Here is a 17,639-nt window from a genome sequence, read left to right on the forward strand (position 1 = left end):
ATTAGCACAAATGGTAAGTTCCGACAGTGCCTACAAGTGTGCCTACTGGCCGCTAAATGGCAATACCGGTTTCATATGTATACACCTGGTATATATATATGTGTGTGTGTGTGTAAACAATGTTTGGGTAGTTTCAAAGTTTTAAATAGTTTCAAATCTAAAAAAATTGGTTTAATAATTCAAAGTGAGAAAAAAAGGCACTTAAAAACGTCCAATTATAATATGATCTTAATTAATCTTTGTAATCTTAACACTGATGAACGAAATTATGGCTTAAGGTTTCGACAATTAATTGCACTTATTTTAAAAAACCAATCGAAGCAATAATAGATAAGAAGATACATGAGATTATCCAAGTCTGGTAAAAAAATTTCAAAAAAATACATTCGTCCTGTTTTTCTTTAATGAACTGCGTAATTAAAGTATGTACAAGCTTAAGAGCTTGGGTACTTAAATACTTTCATAAAACTATTGGTTAAAAAATTTTCAGATAAGGGCTGCCTTAGTGTAAAATAGTGTAAAATTGATAGAAAAGCGAAACATATAACCAAATTTCTAAGTACTATACAGAGAAAAATTTTTTATTTGTAATAAGAATAGGACCAGACTAAAATGAGTTGCCTTTGTATCTTTAGATATCTCAAATGCATTTCGTCACGTCCCTTATTTGCTCTTAATTTTATTGAAGGTCGACTGGATGGACGAAAAAACAAGGGCGGGCGCTTTGGATAAACTTGAATCTCTCAAAATGTTCATCGGACATCCTGATGAAATTCTCGATGATAAGATTGTTGACGAATACTACAAGACTTTAGAAATAACCCCCCATGATTACATTCAAGCACAATTAAACTTGACCATTTTCATGAAAAATCGTGCATTCAGTCAACTAAGGAAGCGTGCAGACAAATCAGATTGGCCATGGCTAATCCACAGTTACACTACTAGAACATACTCTTATTATGATGAAAATCTAAACACTATTGGTAGGATTATTTTATTGACAGATTTTTACGAAACTTTTAAAAGTACAATGTATAAGATTTCAAAGATTTTAAAATAATTTGTGTGCTTTTATTTTATTTCATTTTTTTATTTCATTTTTTCATTTCATTTTTTTATTTCATTTTTTTATTTCTACTCGCGGATAGTAATGGATCAGGTGACCTGTTGAAAATTAGCCTTGACTTTAAAATGTAATAAATTCGTACAGAATTTTATTTTCGTCTCTCGTGAATCATAATTCTATACGCACAAGGACAAATTACTTCGATCAGGGCTCATTTAATCTAGAATTTATTAAATTATTCAACAAAGTTAAGAATATTTTTATCTGTAATTTGGACGGTATTATCGCCTTACGAAGTTGAGATATTTTTGCAAGACTATCCGTCGAGAGTTTATAAGGTTTTACATTTAGAACATTTTTTTATTTATATATGTATAATATAAAGTCTCATTTAATAGAAAACCCTGCTGGACTTCTGCAAGGCATTTTCTTTAATAAAAATAGACCACAGTACCTGAACTATGCCGCATTCGGTTCATTTCTTTTTGGAAAAGAAATAACCAAAGCTTTCGATAATGATGGTAGACAATTTAATAAAAATGGATACCACAAGGATTGGTGGACACCGGAAACGAATACCAAATTCCGTCAGAAATCTGTTTGCATTATTCAGCAGTACGGAAATTATAGACTAAAAGATAGCGGCGTAAAAGTATGTATCTTGCATTGGATTCTGTAAATAATTCTTTTTGTAACCCTAGCTATTCTATCATGCGATAAGTTACAGGATAGTTGAGATAAAGCAGATATAGCTTTTTGCAAGTATATTTTAAAATATGGAAATGCGATGAAAATAGATTTCTCTGTTCATTTCGGAAATAGAATATCTATCCATCAATTTCTCTTCCGAAAATTCCATCGCTTTCTACCATTTTCTCAGTAGGGAGTCAAGAAATAAATTCGAATGCTTTAAGATTCGAACTTGCAGATAATAAACCTAGTTAGACTATAAGTTACAAAAGACATATTTTTATGTGGAAATTACAGATTCGTGAACGATAATAACAAATATGTCACTAATTTTCAGATCAATGGTAACCAAACGAAAGATATAAACATTGCAGACAACGAAGGCGTAAAAATTTCTTACCTAGCCTATCAAGATCGGGTGAAACGTCACGGCACTGAACCAAAATTGCCTGGATTAAAATATTCCCAATCACAACTTTTCTGGATTCAAGCAGCTATCACACAATGTGCCAAAGACAGCCCAGCAGATGTGAAAAACTCCACATCGGACAATGCACCTGTCAACCCAATGAATTTTCCATTAGAATTCCGAGTAACAGGTGCATTTTCTAACAGGCCAGAATTTGCAAGCGACTTTAATTGTCCAGTTGGTTCAAAAATGAATCCAGCTAAGAAGTGTTCTGTGTGGTAAAACTAAAAAAAAAACTGTAAAATGTGAAAACCGTGTTGTCAAAATTTAGTCTACTGTACTATACAAGGGTCTTACTGTGATTTTCCTTGCGAACTACAAATTAACAATATTGTAGGTGAATACTAGTAAATTTTTTTATAAAGGTGCGTGCAGTCACTATATAAATTTAAAAAATAAATGTCTATTGAAATCTCCGAAAAAGTCTTTCGTATATATTAGAAATGCAATTTTTTTTGTATTTTTCCTTCTAGATTACTTATCCTTATAATACTTACTTACTTACCTTATAATATAATGGATCAGTTACATTTATAATTCTGAGAAACCTTTTTTGGCACCGCTTCTAAAAAAATAAATATTTTATTTCAAGTTTTAGTTCTGAAAATGGATCCTTAAAGTCAAAGCAAGATATATCTGAATTTTTTTTAATGAACAATCGATTTCCAAAAGCTTTCTTAATTTATAATAAGTATAACAAGTATTTCTTATTAGAAAATTGAATTTAAAAAATCTTTGTCAAATATGATTTACTTTTTCCAAATATTTTCTTATCTACTTTTTACCCTCTGTTTAATTTTTTTTAATCTATCTTAAGAAAGTAATTGAAAATTTAAACAACTTGGGTGGTTCTGGAATACAGAAAATCGTCGACAAAATAGTTCTCTTGTTCAAGAGGTTTCTACAAATTCAGATCCCTTACGATGCATCCAGCTACTCTGAATCCATAGAGATATGAATTATAGAGGTATATTATAATAATTTATGTACCTCGGTCCGGGACTGCTTATTTAGATATTGCAAAATAAAGTACAAATTTTATTTTTCATAATTACTCTAATATTATTACAATTCATAAAGCTCGTTCATATTAAAACAGACGTATTTTTATTGTCATGTTTTTAAAATAAAAAAAAACGTCTGCGTCCTTTCGAAAAAAGGCGAATAATTTTGTTAAGGAACATTCTATTTTGCCTGAAGTATTTTTTCCTAAAAGTGAATTTTCTTATTTTTTAAGTAATTTTCCACTGTTTTATTAAAAATGTTTAGAGATAGGATGTCAATTAGATAGAGGGTTTACTAGAAAAAGAAGGAAATGTACTAAAGCTTGAGAAAACTTAAAAGAATTTTTTCGTATTGATGTTTAGAGACTTCAAAATCATGAAACTTAAAGATCATGTATATGTTGACGGAGTTGTATTATGAAAATTTTCCAGGAATAATCGTAGCGATTTTTTTTTCAAATAAGCATGGTGTATCAATTGTTTTGGGGTTGCATAAATTTATTTAAAGAATTTTATAAAAACAAAAAAAGTGACGAATAAAAAAGTTTAATAATAGAACGCGATTGCAGAACAGATCAGCTTTATTCAAATAATGAGAAGGAAATATTGTGAATCATGTAGGTAGATTTCGTCACCTTAACCAACATAAAGTACTTAAAATTTATACAGCCTGAAAACAAAAAAATGACAATTTTGTTACCAGCTTAATGTTTTCATTTTTTAATATTTTTCCATAAAGAAATTCCTTTAATTTATGCAAACAAAGATATTTCCTCTAGTTTAAATCAAATTTTGATCGAATATAGCCAAGTGCTTTTTTATTTGAAAAAGACGTTCGTTATAATAAAAGTCTTCTAAATAAATAAGTAATTTCTGTATATATAACAATGCCTAAGAAATTTAGAATAAAGAAATTAATATTTTTCACGATTTTTAGCTTAGGTCAAATTATTTCAAGTGGGCCACCATAAATCAAAAGTCGATCTTTTTCGCCGTAAAATGTATTTTTAAATAGCCCTTAAGTTCGACAATATTTTCCTAGGTTTTAGTCGCAAACAACATTTTTCGAAAAAGTTATTAGCAATGGAAATTTAACGTTACAACAGTATCAAAATTTTTCATCCATACAAGGAAAGATTACCATAAATCTGACTTCTAAATGTATAAACTTTAAATTTGTTTAAAGAATAGACAACTACTTATAAACACATTTTACTTTCATTTTCTTAGAAAAAAATTTTTTTTTTGCAAATTATTCTGCATTTTCTGCGTAGGCATATTTTTAGCCAGATTTCCTTGAATTTCGTGTTCTTTAGTTCTCAAATGATCTGTGTGGGAAATCCATTTATTTTTATATTTCTTTTACATTTAAGTTATTTTTTTAGATTTCAAATGTAGTTCATCATATTCACGTTCCATTTTCTTCCATACCTGCGTTCCATCAAGGAAATGCAATTTTTATAATTTCACACCAAAAATGTATATTCTGTGATATAATATAAACTACTTGGTATTTATTTTGCATTCTCCCCGGAAAAAAATATTTTATCACGTGAAAAAAAAATTTTCTTGCGAAATAAATAATTTTAATTTGTTTATAAGCTATTTAAATTTTTATAAACAAAATTTAATATGTTTATATTTGAAAAAAATTGCTAAAATGTACGCATTTCAAACCGTAAGCATAAAAGACGACTTTCGAAATATGATGACCTACTGGGGATAATTTAACCCAAACTAAAAATTCAAACTCAAGCTATATAGGTCACTGTTTTGGCTCCGTTTACTTTTTTTGTGTACCTATGTTATCGTGTGATGTCGTATGATGAAGGTAAATTTTTTCACCTACTCATCATGAATTTTCAGTTTCTGTACCCTCAGATTTGTATATAAAAAGCAGATAGCCAAAAACAAAATGTGAGTTGATAGACGCAAGTAAAGGGAAGCCAAATTATTTGGAAAATATAATGAAGTCGCGATTTTTTATTCTTATTTTCCCCCTTTTTATTTTGCACAAGTGCGAAACAAGGCAAATGCAATGCGACACAAATGCGGTGAAAGATATGATTGCGGAACTAGAGACGATTGCGATAGAAGAGGTCAGCAATGACTGTTTAACTCCTGAGTGTACAAAAGCTGGTATGTATATTTTTTCTGTTTAAACTCTATTTTTTTCAATAATTAAAATACTTCGTGAACAATCGTTAAAATCAAGTCTAAGATTTTTCGCTTATGCACTGAAATTTCACGAAATGTGTATATCTGAATAAAAAGGGACCAGTTTTTTAATTACATTTTAGACCTCATAAGCGATTTTTCGTGTATCAGGGTTTAAAATTAAAATCTTGAGTATATATTTAAAAGTAAAATTTCTTCTATCGAACCAAACCAAACTATTTTTAAAACGCACTCTTTTCAATTGGTCTTACACATAATTTTCTTCGTCAAACCAATATTAGCTAAATATTAATTATTAAAAATTTTACTAATTTTGGTAGTAATTGATGGTTTTAATTTAATGATATAATACTTTACAATTACAATAATGTAGAAGTTATAAAATTACTAGATAATTTCACTTAGGTCAATTAGTGAAAATATTGAATAATACTTGAGCTATTCCATTAGTGAACTTTCCTTGTTTTTATTAAATATTTTTGAAAAATATTTTTGCATAGACAAAACTAGTATTAGAACAAAAATTGAAGGTGCGAATAGCAAAAAATGAATAGTACCGACAATTTTTCAAATTTTTCATTCCGAAAAAAAATTTTATAGGATCTATGGAAAGCATATTTTAAGGCTACAATATGTGAAGGAAAGGCACCCCTGTGGCAGGTCACACTATTAACCATAATTAGAAGTAACACATGTTTCACGAATTTTTTGTAATTATCGAAACAGAGTTGTTTTGTTGGAATTGTAAATTTTAATTTCAGGAATCAAAAGTGCTCTTTCAAATATTTTTTACTTACCTTTTTTATATCTTTTATTTCATTCAGACTTAGTTAATGACAAATTGATACAATTAATGAAAAATTATGTATTTGGGCCACCCCAGGTTATCCAAGGATATATTTTTGAGTCCCTGAACGATTCTTCACTATTCGTAATTTTTCTATGGAAATTATTTTATTTTGGAAGTAGTACAGCTGTTCTTAATCATTCACTTTGTAACTCAAAATTGAATATACCTAAATATTTAGTTACATTAAATGAAACTAGATTAAAATAATCTGCATAATATTAAATGAAAATATAATTTTAAAAAATGTCATGAAAAAATAAGTAATAAAGTATGCTACTGTTAATTAAGATTCATTGAAAATTGAACAAATATTTTCGATGAGTCTAGACAAGGAAAATGATTAAGTCAAGGTAAGCATAACTCGTTTGGTTCTAGCATCATTGTCTAAATAATAACATATCAAGTTTATCATAGTGTATACACTGTAATTATACCGCTAAAATACCGCTAAAAAGTATATTTCAAGCATACCGAAAGGAATACCCTGAATTTAAGGAAAGGTCATGAAATTTAGGTTAATTCCTTAATTTCATTTACTTTTGTCGAAAATTTACGAGCCAATATGTATTCACAGCCACTTAAGGTCATGTGCCAAGTAGTTCACTTGACCAGATTCCTACCTTATCGACACTTTTGATTTCCTAACTTATTTTCATACGAAGCTCCACATCCAGTTGAAAATTTAGGATAATTCATAAGAAGCAATACGAAATATGGGCCTGGTCCTAAATTTTAATACTTATAAAATAAGTTTAAAAAAAATTGCTTGCAAAAAAAAACTTTTTCATAATCATAAAAATGTAGGGCCAGGCCCACCTTTCTTAGTGTTTCTTATTTATTAGCCAAAATTTTCGACTCCATGTGGTGCTTCGTGTGAAAATAAGTTCAGAAATAAAAAAAGTGTCAGTATGGTAGGAATCGGGTCACGTGACCCACTCATGACATGACCTGAAGCAATACATTTTGATAAAGTTCTAAATGATTTTTATTTTACCAAGCACTAACAATTCTTATCTATTTTTTAAAGAAGACCAAAAGCCAAAAAAATTTAGAATTATACAAAATTCTCCTCGCTTTACAAAAATAATGCTTCACTTTCAGAAGCATGATTCATATTTCTGTTTCAAAAAATTTTCGGCAGTTTTTTGATCACGGAAGATAACAGAGAAGGCTTATTCTGGCAACTCTTATCTATTTAAAAAAATAGACTAAACGTTACCGACGCAAGAAATTATTTACACTTCTTATAGTTTTCAATAAATAATAATTCATTGCTTTCGATGACATTATTGGAATTAATGTTTTAAAAGGTTTTTGGATAGTTTTTCGAAAATAAAAAAGAATAAAAAAGGTCTTGTTTCGACCAGACAGGTAATAGACAAGGTCGCGTTTTGACGACAAACTCTTATCTATTTAAAAAAAGAGGACAAGTGCAACCAAATTTATAGGATAAACTTCTCATTTTTGTTTGCAAAATAATGCCTTACTTCCGATGGCATGATTGAAATTAATGATTTCTACATTTTTTGTGGACTTTTTCCATCTGGAAATAAAAATTTCAAAATTTATCTATGATAAAAACTTTGAACTATTATTTCAAAGTCAAAAAATGTCAACGGCAATTTATAGTTCTCCTGATTTTCAGAAAACAATATATTACTTTCGTTTGCATGATTAAAATTGACGCTTTCAAAGTTCTGTGTCTGTTTTTTAAACTTGGAAAAGAACGAACAAGATCTTATTTTTACGACATAATCATATCTATTTTTGAAATGAGATTTCTGAAACATGGAAGATAACACACAAGGTCTTATTTTGATGAAAAAATCTTCTCTGTTTTGAAATAGAGGCCAAGTGCCAATAAATTTCCATATTTTTACACTTCTCGTGATTTTCAGAAAATAATACGTCACTTCTAGCAGCATGAAAAAATTGAATTTTTTAAAGTTTTCGGGTTGTTTTTCAAACAGGAAAGAGAATTTGTAAGGTCTTATGTTGATCAAAATTTCTTATATTTGTTTTAAAAAAGGGTAAAATGCTAACGAAATTGAAAGTTATTTACATTTCTCATGATTTTCATCAAATAATGAATACCAGTCGCATGAATAAAATTAATTTTTTTCAACGTTTTTTTGGTAGTTTTTCGAACAGGGGGGCAACAGAAAAGCCTTTCTTTAGAGCGAACATTTTATCGTATAAAACTTTTATCTTATACTACAGCATGTTAATTTATATTTGCAATTAGCATAAGTAACTTCACTCTTAAATAACCGTCAAAATAGTACTTTCACAATTATTAAAAAATATAAAAATTATTCAAATTGCGTTATTTAAATTTAAATAACTTTGATGGAAATACACAATTTAGAACAAATGATTTATTTTTCCTTGTTCTATTTAAAATTTAAGCTTTTTTTTAATCCTGTTCTCGTGATATAAAAAATTTCACTTGGAAATTCGAAACTTTATAGGTTTTTTAAAATTTCTCAAGATAAATCACTACTTAGAAAAAAGAAAACATTTTTAATATAAAGGGTACTTAAATCAGTTCTCGTTTACATCTTTGGGTGAATTGTATGCTGGTTCGGGGATTTTCTATCCTAATATGGCAATTTGATTACTTTTTCAAAATTTAAGCTATTTACGAATGAAGACTGAAAAATCTTGTTAGTATGGAAATTCAACTACTTACTTGAAAGTGGAACTACTTAGTACAAAATTCATTTTTTTTATTGAAGATTCAAAATATTAAATTATAAACCTTTTTCGTTCAAAATTAAACTATTTTGTTAAATTCTTTCTGTTAATCATTTTTTTAAATAAAAATAAAAGTGTCTCATGTTTGGTTGACAATCTGACCTTCTTTCGTTAAAAATTCAATACTTTGTTTACAATTTCCTGTATTTTTATGCATCTTTTTCCTTATCATTGAAGCATATTAATTGGTTGTAAGTTCCAGTATTAGTTTCAAATTTTCCTTAAAATTCATAAATTTGGTTGAGAATTCATGCATTTTGTTAAAATTAATCTTATTTGGTAGAAAATTAAACTCGATCGTTACAAATTTTTCTTCTTGGTTGTAAACTCATCTCCTTGATTTGAATAAATCTCTTTTTTACAGCATTGCTTTTAGAACTGTAAATTAAACTCTTCTAGTTTTTAGAAGAAACTTTTTTTCAATAACAATTCAAATTTGTTGGTGGAAAATTTATCTGTTTTGTTGAAAACTTTTTTTCTGATAAAAAATTTTAAAATTCTATTTTTGGTTGAAAATCGATATTTTTTAACCAACAAAAAATTTGAATTTGCGGTTCAAAATTGAAAAAAGAATCGAATTTTGTACCCAAAAATATGAATTTTTAACGAAACAGTTAAATTTTTGAATAAAAACGATCAATTTATAACCAAATTTGGAATAGCTAGATTTTTAGGTAAAGAAATCAATCTATTAAAAAAAATAAACTTAAATAAAATAGTTAAATTTTAATCAAACAAAATAATTTGTTAACTAAATAGTTTAAACTTGCAACAAAAAAGTTGAATTTGTATGGAAAAATGATGGATTTTTAAACAAAAATTTATTAGTTGAATATTCAACTTAAAAGAAACGAACTTTGAACAAAATATTTAACTGTTCTACCAATAAAATAATTATTTAACAAAGTAGTTTAACTTTCAACGATAAATATTGGGTTTCTTTATTGTGTTTCTTTATTGGAAGTTTCTTGAAAATAGGAGGAAAACGAAGAATTCTTTTAAAAGGGGGTAACAGGGGTAAACATATAAAGGAATTATTAGTTTTGCTTTACTTGCTAAATAAAATCTCTCATTTTTAGTTATTTAAGCATTCAAAAAAGTTGTTATTCACAATTATATTTTCCAGTTGTGATATTGCAATCTGCGTCAACACCCCACGCCCCTGGTTTGACGCAGTTTTGGTACGGCCCCTAATGAAATTTGTGGTTCTAGTTCAATCACTGTGGTGACCCACATCTCACTTATTTAATTAATTTACTTTTTTTGTTTTAAGAGTATCTTGAATGGATGTGAAAAATTAAAATTTTAATAACATATTTCTAGTATTGTGTCATACAATTTGAATTTTATTTTGTAGCTACCATTATCCAACATAGTATAGACCCCAATGTAGCGCCGTGCGATGATTTTTACAAATTTGCATGCGGTACTTTTTTGCAAACCACAGAAGTTCCAAAAAATAAGAGAAGTGTCAACAGATATGATTTCCTCAATAGCAAAGTTCAGGACCAGATAAAAAGTATCTTTGAAGAGCCAGTTCAATTCAACGAACCAAGATTCAGTACCCTATCGAAAAACTTTTACAACGCTTGCATGAACACAAGTGAGCACATTTTTATATCCAATATTGCATGCAATAAATATTTTTCAAATGAAAATTTAAATCTCAATTTTTTCTATAGCTACGATTGAAAACAATGGTCTCGATACAGTATTAGGAAATTTGAAAGAAATGGGAGGCTGGCCTCTGCTTGAAGGATTGTGGAAAGAGGAAAACTTTGATTGGAAAGAGGCAACTTATGACATGCAGAGATTGGGATATAATACTTATCACTTGTTTTCTTTCAATGTTGTCACTGATTTCTCAAACAGTACCAGAAATGTGTTAAATGTGCGTAACTTTTTCTGAAAGAAAAATATATAATGTTTTATAGAAAAATATACATAATGTTTCATTAAAAAGATCACTTTTTTTTAGATCGACCAACCACTTCTCCTTATAGATCGCGCATCTTTATCAAACGGGTTCAAAGACAATTATATCAAAGCTTACTACAATTATATGGTTGACGTAGCTGTTAGTTTTGGCGCAGATAAAGCTATAGCTGAAAAAGAATTAAAGGAAACTCTTGAATTCGAAATGCTGCTGGCCAATGTGAGTGTTAATTAAATTACTATTCAATTTCACGAAAATAGTTCTTAATTTGTTAAAATCCGTAAAAATGTTTGAAGCGTCTGAAAATCTTGTAAAATCACTTTAAATAATAAGGATTATCTTTCAAATTGGACGAAATAAATTCTTCAAACTATTGGAATCTATTAACATCATTTGAAATTTTTTAAATTCATCGTAATCCTGTGGAATTGTCTAGAATCTTTTAAAAATATTGTATAGTATTCAAATCTTTGGAAGCCCCTTGGAAATTCTTTAAACCAATAATAAGCTTTGGAATAATTTAAATTTGAAATAATTTGTGCATTTTGTAATTTTTTAAAGTGTCGAACTAAAAAGTGTTATTATAATTTTTAAAGTTTTTCGTATAATAATTAAACTTTAAAGGTTCAAAGGATTTCTCACAGCATTTAAAATTTCGCAATTTGGATTGGAAAAATTGGCAGTAAATTTTGATTTGAGAGAATTACATATTTTAGTAAAAAAAATCTATAGAGTCGTTTTACTTATTTCACCCGATACTTAATGATATGATGCTTAATAATAATAATAATGACAATATATTTATCGTCTTTAAAATTTCAATAATTTAAATTAAAAATTAGATTTTAATTTTGAAATTCTGACACAGTTTAATATTTTAGGCCTTGAAGCTGAAAGTCTTTTTCTAAATTAATTTTGATATGAATTTTTGTAGGCTTAAAATATTAAATTTTACAATATTGTAGTTTAGAATTTTTATATTTAATTAATTCTTTATCTTAATTTTTAATTTTCAATGCAAGATTAATAAATTTTCAGGATTTTAGTTGAAGATTTAATTAAATGCGTGATTTCAAATTAAAAACATTTTTTTTGAAAATTAATTGAATTAAATTAAACGATCGGAAATTCGTACATCAGTAAATAGTCCATTTCAGCTATTTTAACTGGTTACAATCTCAGAGTTCTAAATTTTCATGATGAACGCTGAATTTTCTATTTTTTCCTTTCGTAAATTTCAATTTTGCAATTAAAATTGATATTTTTTAAATACTGATATATATTATTAGCAATTTGAAAGTTAACAATTTCAAAGCGATTTGAATTTACTTCGTATAAGTGACATTTTAAAGGGTTTGAGCATAAAAAAGTTTCAATGTCACAATTTTTAGTGGCTAACATTCCTTCCTCTTTAACGTTCCCCATTGAAAATTACCATTTATTTCAAAAGGTTTTTTAAAAATAATAATTCAATTTCTTTCTTTAATTCAGAAAAAGTTGCCTAATCAGCTTTAAAGTTTAACTTATAATTTTATTATGTAATAACAATTTAAAATTCTAGAAATTGAGAAACTTTGCCTTATATTAAATTTTCAAATTTTAATGGCACTGAATTTAAAATTATTCAAATTTAAAAAATTTTATGCTTAATTATTTAATTTTGAACGCTTTTAATTATGCAGGATACCATTTTAATTCCTCTGGACTTTAAATTAACCAATTTCCAAAATTTGAATATCAAAATATTCAATTTTGAACATTTTGACATTGTCATATTTTTAATTTTTTTAATCTCAAATCATGCTAGTTTCGTAATTCTCCAAATCAAATGAAAATTGTTTAACTTTTAGCGCTTAGACTTAGAAATTATACAATTAAACTACTTATTTAAAATAAATTATTTAAAATCGTTCGTATATATTTGTTAATTTTAGACCCTTGCAATTCGAAATTATTAATTATTGCTTGAAAATATTTAAAACCGCACATTAAAAAATTATTTTAAGAATGGATTTTTAAATTTGAATGTTTTCATGTTAATATATAGAAATCCAAAGACTATATTAAATAAGCCCAGGGTGAAGCCAATTTTTCTAGTTTTGAAGTAGATAATCCAAAATAACCAACATTTTTTAATTTTGTTGGGCTCATTTTAAAGCTATTTTTTTATTCTATCACAACAGCTTACGAGTATAAATTTTAAAAAAATTCTTTTTGAATTGCAAGAACTGGAAGTCGTAATAAAAAAGTTGTAAAAATTTGAAAACATCTTATCGGTAGGCAAATCAGAATAAAAGTTAAATAAATAAATACTTTGAGAAAATTACATAGAAACTTCATGATTATATGTTTCATATATTTAAAAAAAAATATTTTTGTTACCGAAAATAATATTGTCATTTTTCTAACTTTTCTGTTACAATTTCAAGTTCTTGCAATTAAAAAAGAAAATTTTCACGATTAATAACTATAAGTGTTTGTGATACGGTTAAAGAAAAGCTTCAAAATGAGACAACGAACATTGAAAAATGTTGACTATTTCGGAAGTTATTGAAAATTTAAGAAAACATTGAAATTTACACTATTTTGCAATATCTGCTTAAAAACTAGAAAAAATGGCTTCACCCTGGGCTTGTTTTATACAGAATTTAGAAAAAAATCAACATTTTAAAGATAAATTTTTTTAGCACAGGTATAATTAAAATTAAGAGAATTTATTCATTTATAAAAAATGAGGTGGCCTAAAACTTCTGCACAGCAGTGTATACGCATTAAATAAAAATTCCCTAAGCTAGATAATAAATGAATTTCAGTAAAATCCTCTGACATTTTTAAAAAATTTTAAAAGGCGTAGGGTTCCTTTCCAAACATAAATAATTTTAGCAACCAAATAGCTATTTAAAAACTAGATTCCTCAAACTGTTACTCGAAATCCCGTAAAATTTTTCTTTTATTATGACAGTTTGTGTGTGTGTAGAAATGAACCTTCTTTATTTTACGATAAAATAGGAAAATATTGTACTCTTAAGGTAAACTTTTACAAAATCTTTCCGGATTAGAAGGTTCGTTTGTAATACAATTTTTACGACTAAAAAATTGAAGGGCCTAAAAATTTGTCGAAGGTCAATTTTATTGATCTCCGACAAAGTATTGACTTAATTCTCGGCATTATTAAAATATCCTAAAACCGTAGATCTCCCTGAGTGAAGAAGAGAGAAAAAATCAAACAGTTCTCAATAACTTAATGACACTGAAAGAGCTCACACAAAGATATCCGAGTATTCCCTGGAACAAATACTTTAACACACTTCTCAAATTGGCGTTCGTAATTGGTGACGATGAAATAATAAAAGTAAGCGTTCCTGCTTTTTTTGAAAAATTCGAAATATTGATCAATGAAACTCCAAAGAGAGTGCTGGCTAATTATCTCAGTTGGAAAGCAGTTGATGAAAGTGTACCTTTCTTAAATAGAAGAATTCGAAACCTTCAAAGAAAGTTTTCAAATTCTCTCTCCGGCCCAACTGAAAGGCAAGCAAGGTGGAAGGAATGCCTCCAGATGACGACTAATAATATGCGTGTAGGTGTTGGTGCTTTATATGTCAGAAAATACTTCACGCCAGAATCTAAGAAAATTGCAGAAGAATTAGCAATCGATATTGCAGTACAGATGCAAAATATTCTAAAAGAGGTGAGTTTTTATCATGTGTTATGAAAAACTTTAATGTCGAGAATACAAGTAAGATGGGAAATTATAAAGCGAGATGAACATTAAATAAATGGTTCAGAACTTAGGGTAGAATAGGAAATAATAAAAAGGGGACAACGAATAAAATAGCGAAAGGGGCAATTCAGGCACTCAGAACTGATAAAACAACATCAAACTAAAAAATTTCGCATTTCCGCCTAAAAAATTTACAATTCGTCAAACAAGTTGAGAGGTAAAAAAGTAGAAATATATTTAGAAATAACCATAAAAATTATAAGAGACAAATAGTTTTATGAACATCAAAGTGTGGTTAAAACCAGAACCGATTGTCAAAAAATGCTGGCTACAACTCAATTCGATTAAGGGTCATCCGTATACCGCGTGTAGAGTAAGGTGATGCAAAAGCACTCTTTTTTATAGGGCAACGATCCGCCTATAACCTTCCAAATCCGAAATAAGAAATTCACCATTTTTAAAATTTTTTATTTAAATAGGTGCCGTTTTTGGCTTGAAGTTTCGTATATAAAATTTATGGGGAAAATAAGTGTTTTGAGTTTTTGGAATAATTTTCTAGGGTTTGGGAATATGTGACGAAAAAGTGAAAAAGTATAAAGGCTTCAAGAGAATTATCCAACAAAGAATTTCATACATCAGATATATGGGTTTGACACCCCGAACACACCCCCTCGAGTCTCTGAAAACTACCTTTAAAAAACAAACATGTCAATTCTTCATCAAGTCTACCTTTCGAGCATGGTATTCTAGTATTTTTACTCCAAATTATTTATAGTGGTCCAGTGAAATATTTATCAACATTTAATAATTAATTTTCAATTATTTAAACAAATGGAATTCGTTTAAATAATATTTTTTTTCTAGAAATTATTACTATTCGCCTAGTGAAATATTGATTAACATTCTTCCATTATTTTTCAATTATTTAAACAAACGGGGTTTGTTTAAATAACTTTTGTTTTAAAAATTCTTTATATATTCAAAATTTTACTCTTCCTTGAGCAGAATGTTTATCAACATTGTATAATTAATTTGTAATGCTTCAAACAAATTCAAATTTTTAAAATAATTTTTCTTTACATTTTTTTTTAATTCTTATTTTTGGCCTAGTGTGATCAGTTGTATAATAAATAAATGATTATTCCTTTTCAACAACATTTAATTCGTTTAAACACTCATTTTTCCACAAAATTTGTACATTTTTTCACAAATCTAAATAATTTTTTAGAAAGATGGAATTTTTTTGTATATTCAAAAATGAATAACAAATGTTTTTAAATATTCTACTATACCAACAGTAATTAATTTTCACTTTAAAAATTATTTAAACAAACCTCATTTGTTTAAACAAATGAGAATTATTAAAACAATGTTGATCAATATTCCGCTAAAGAAATATAATCAATTTCTAAACAACAAAAATTTTAAAACATAAGAAGCTTCAAATCAAAACCCACACCTGCCAGAATCAAAATTTAAAAAAAAAATAAATTTCTCTGTTTGGAATTGAGATGAAATGGAGTTGATGGCTGCCCTCTAGCATGAAAAAAATTTTCCATGAAATTTTGGCGGGGGGTGGGGTGGGGGAGTTTGGAGAAAGTCCACTTGGTCTAGGGTATTCCAATTTTTTTTCATCCTTTATTAAAGATAAAACTTTCAACGTTTCGAGAGTATAACACTCTCCTAATCAGGAATAAAACTTCATTAAGGTCGATTTAAGTTGTAAAATTAAAAGAACCATCCTCTCAGGTTCTAATTCTCAATTAATTATTCTGTTAAAAAAAAGTAAAAACATTTTTTTACAATACAAATATTGTGAAATTTAATGAGATAGTTATTGAAAATTAAACAACTTGAGAACAAAAAAAAAGAAAATTTGACATTTTGTTACAAATAAGGCTAAAAAATATCATTCAATTGTTTTGTCACCTGGGTGTCATTTTTTATGTTTGTTAAAAAATGTTGTTATAAAATTTTCGGTTAGGATTAATGTTTTGTCAAAATTGTGAAGAATGTTTAATTGTATACCAGTAAAATCATTTAAAAAATTAAGAAGCAGAAATTTGCTTTCTGCTCCATTTTAAGGTTTGGTATGGAGAACGAGAAAATAGAGAGAGATGGTGTACAAAGAATAAGATATTAGTAGTGCAACTATAATTTCGAAGCATAAGGTTCAATAGGAAAAAATATGGAAGTTGAATATAATTGATAATTTCATCTAATTGATTATTTAACTAGTAAGAAGAGGAGTATAAAAAAATTGGAAATCAAATTAAAGAATCTAAGACTATGTTATATAAAGAACTATAATCTTTGAGATCAGTCACTACATTCAGGCATTCATCACCTCCATTCTTAATAAAGAACATTTCAGCTACTAATCTTTTAAATTTACTAGGCTCATGGTGTAGAATATGAACATGTATCCAGTCTATTTCATGACCAGTATGAAACTGGTGTTTTGCTATCACTTTATCGTTTTTTGGACTCTGTCTAAAATTGTCATGGTGTTCTTCAATCTTAGTGTACAGTAATGTTTCAGTTTGACCTATATAGCACTTTTCACCTTCTAAACATTCAATTTTATAAACTACGTTTGTCAAATTAAAAGTGTCCAAAAAAATCTTCACCTAATTTTATGAAACTGTTCAATTTGGAATCAACTCTAAAAACTGTTTTAATATCAAAATCTTTCAGAATTTTTTTTATTTCAAACGATAAACTAGCATGGAAAGGAATAGATGCGACAAATTTGGACTGAAAATAATTTACTATTCATAAATTTAAAAGTGATGTATCGTGTTCTTGAAATGTTTTTAATTTGTCTTTAATATGTACATGAACAAATCCTTAAGATAATTATTCAAAAACAAAATATTTTTAATGAAATCAATATTAGATTTGTGAAAAGACTCATGTGATAATTCATACATAGTGTTAACTACATTTTTAACAGTAGTCCACT

The 17,639-nt window shown here is 27.5% G+C and overlaps 2 protein-coding genes across 2 annotated transcripts in view; both read left to right on the top strand.

Annotated features, from left to right (window-relative positions):
* LOC117169881 (neprilysin-2-like) overlaps positions 1–2,587 on the top strand; it is a 24,888-nt gene extending 22,301 nt beyond the window's left edge. Inside the window, exons 6-8 of the mRNA XM_033356390.1 lie at positions 689–986; positions 1,468–1,721; positions 2,097–2,587. Coding sequence (XP_033212281.1) covers positions 689–986; positions 1,468–1,721; positions 2,097–2,450 — 906 coding nt within the window. The 3' untranslated portion in view covers positions 2,451–2,587. The remainder of the gene's footprint in view (positions 1–688; positions 987–1,467; positions 1,722–2,096) is intronic.
* A 2,678-nt stretch (positions 2,588–5,265) lies between these two features.
* On the top strand, positions 5,266–17,171 carry LOC117169882 (neprilysin-2-like). Its single transcript, XM_033356391.1, has 6 exons — positions 5,266–5,371; positions 10,375–10,620; positions 10,700–10,908; positions 10,996–11,172; positions 14,147–14,641; positions 17,073–17,171. The coding sequence occupies exons 1-6, from the start codon at positions 5,266–5,268 to the stop codon at positions 17,169–17,171; spliced, it is 1,332 nt and encodes a 443-aa protein (XP_033212282.1).
* Positions 17,172–17,639: the final 468 nt, after the last annotated feature.

Source organism: Belonocnema kinseyi, chromosome 3 (assembly GCF_010883055.1).
Source record: "Belonocnema kinseyi isolate 2016_QV_RU_SX_M_011 chromosome 3, B_treatae_v1, whole genome shotgun sequence".
NCBI classification, from domain to species: domain Eukaryota; kingdom Metazoa; phylum Arthropoda; class Insecta; order Hymenoptera; family Cynipidae; genus Belonocnema; species Belonocnema kinseyi.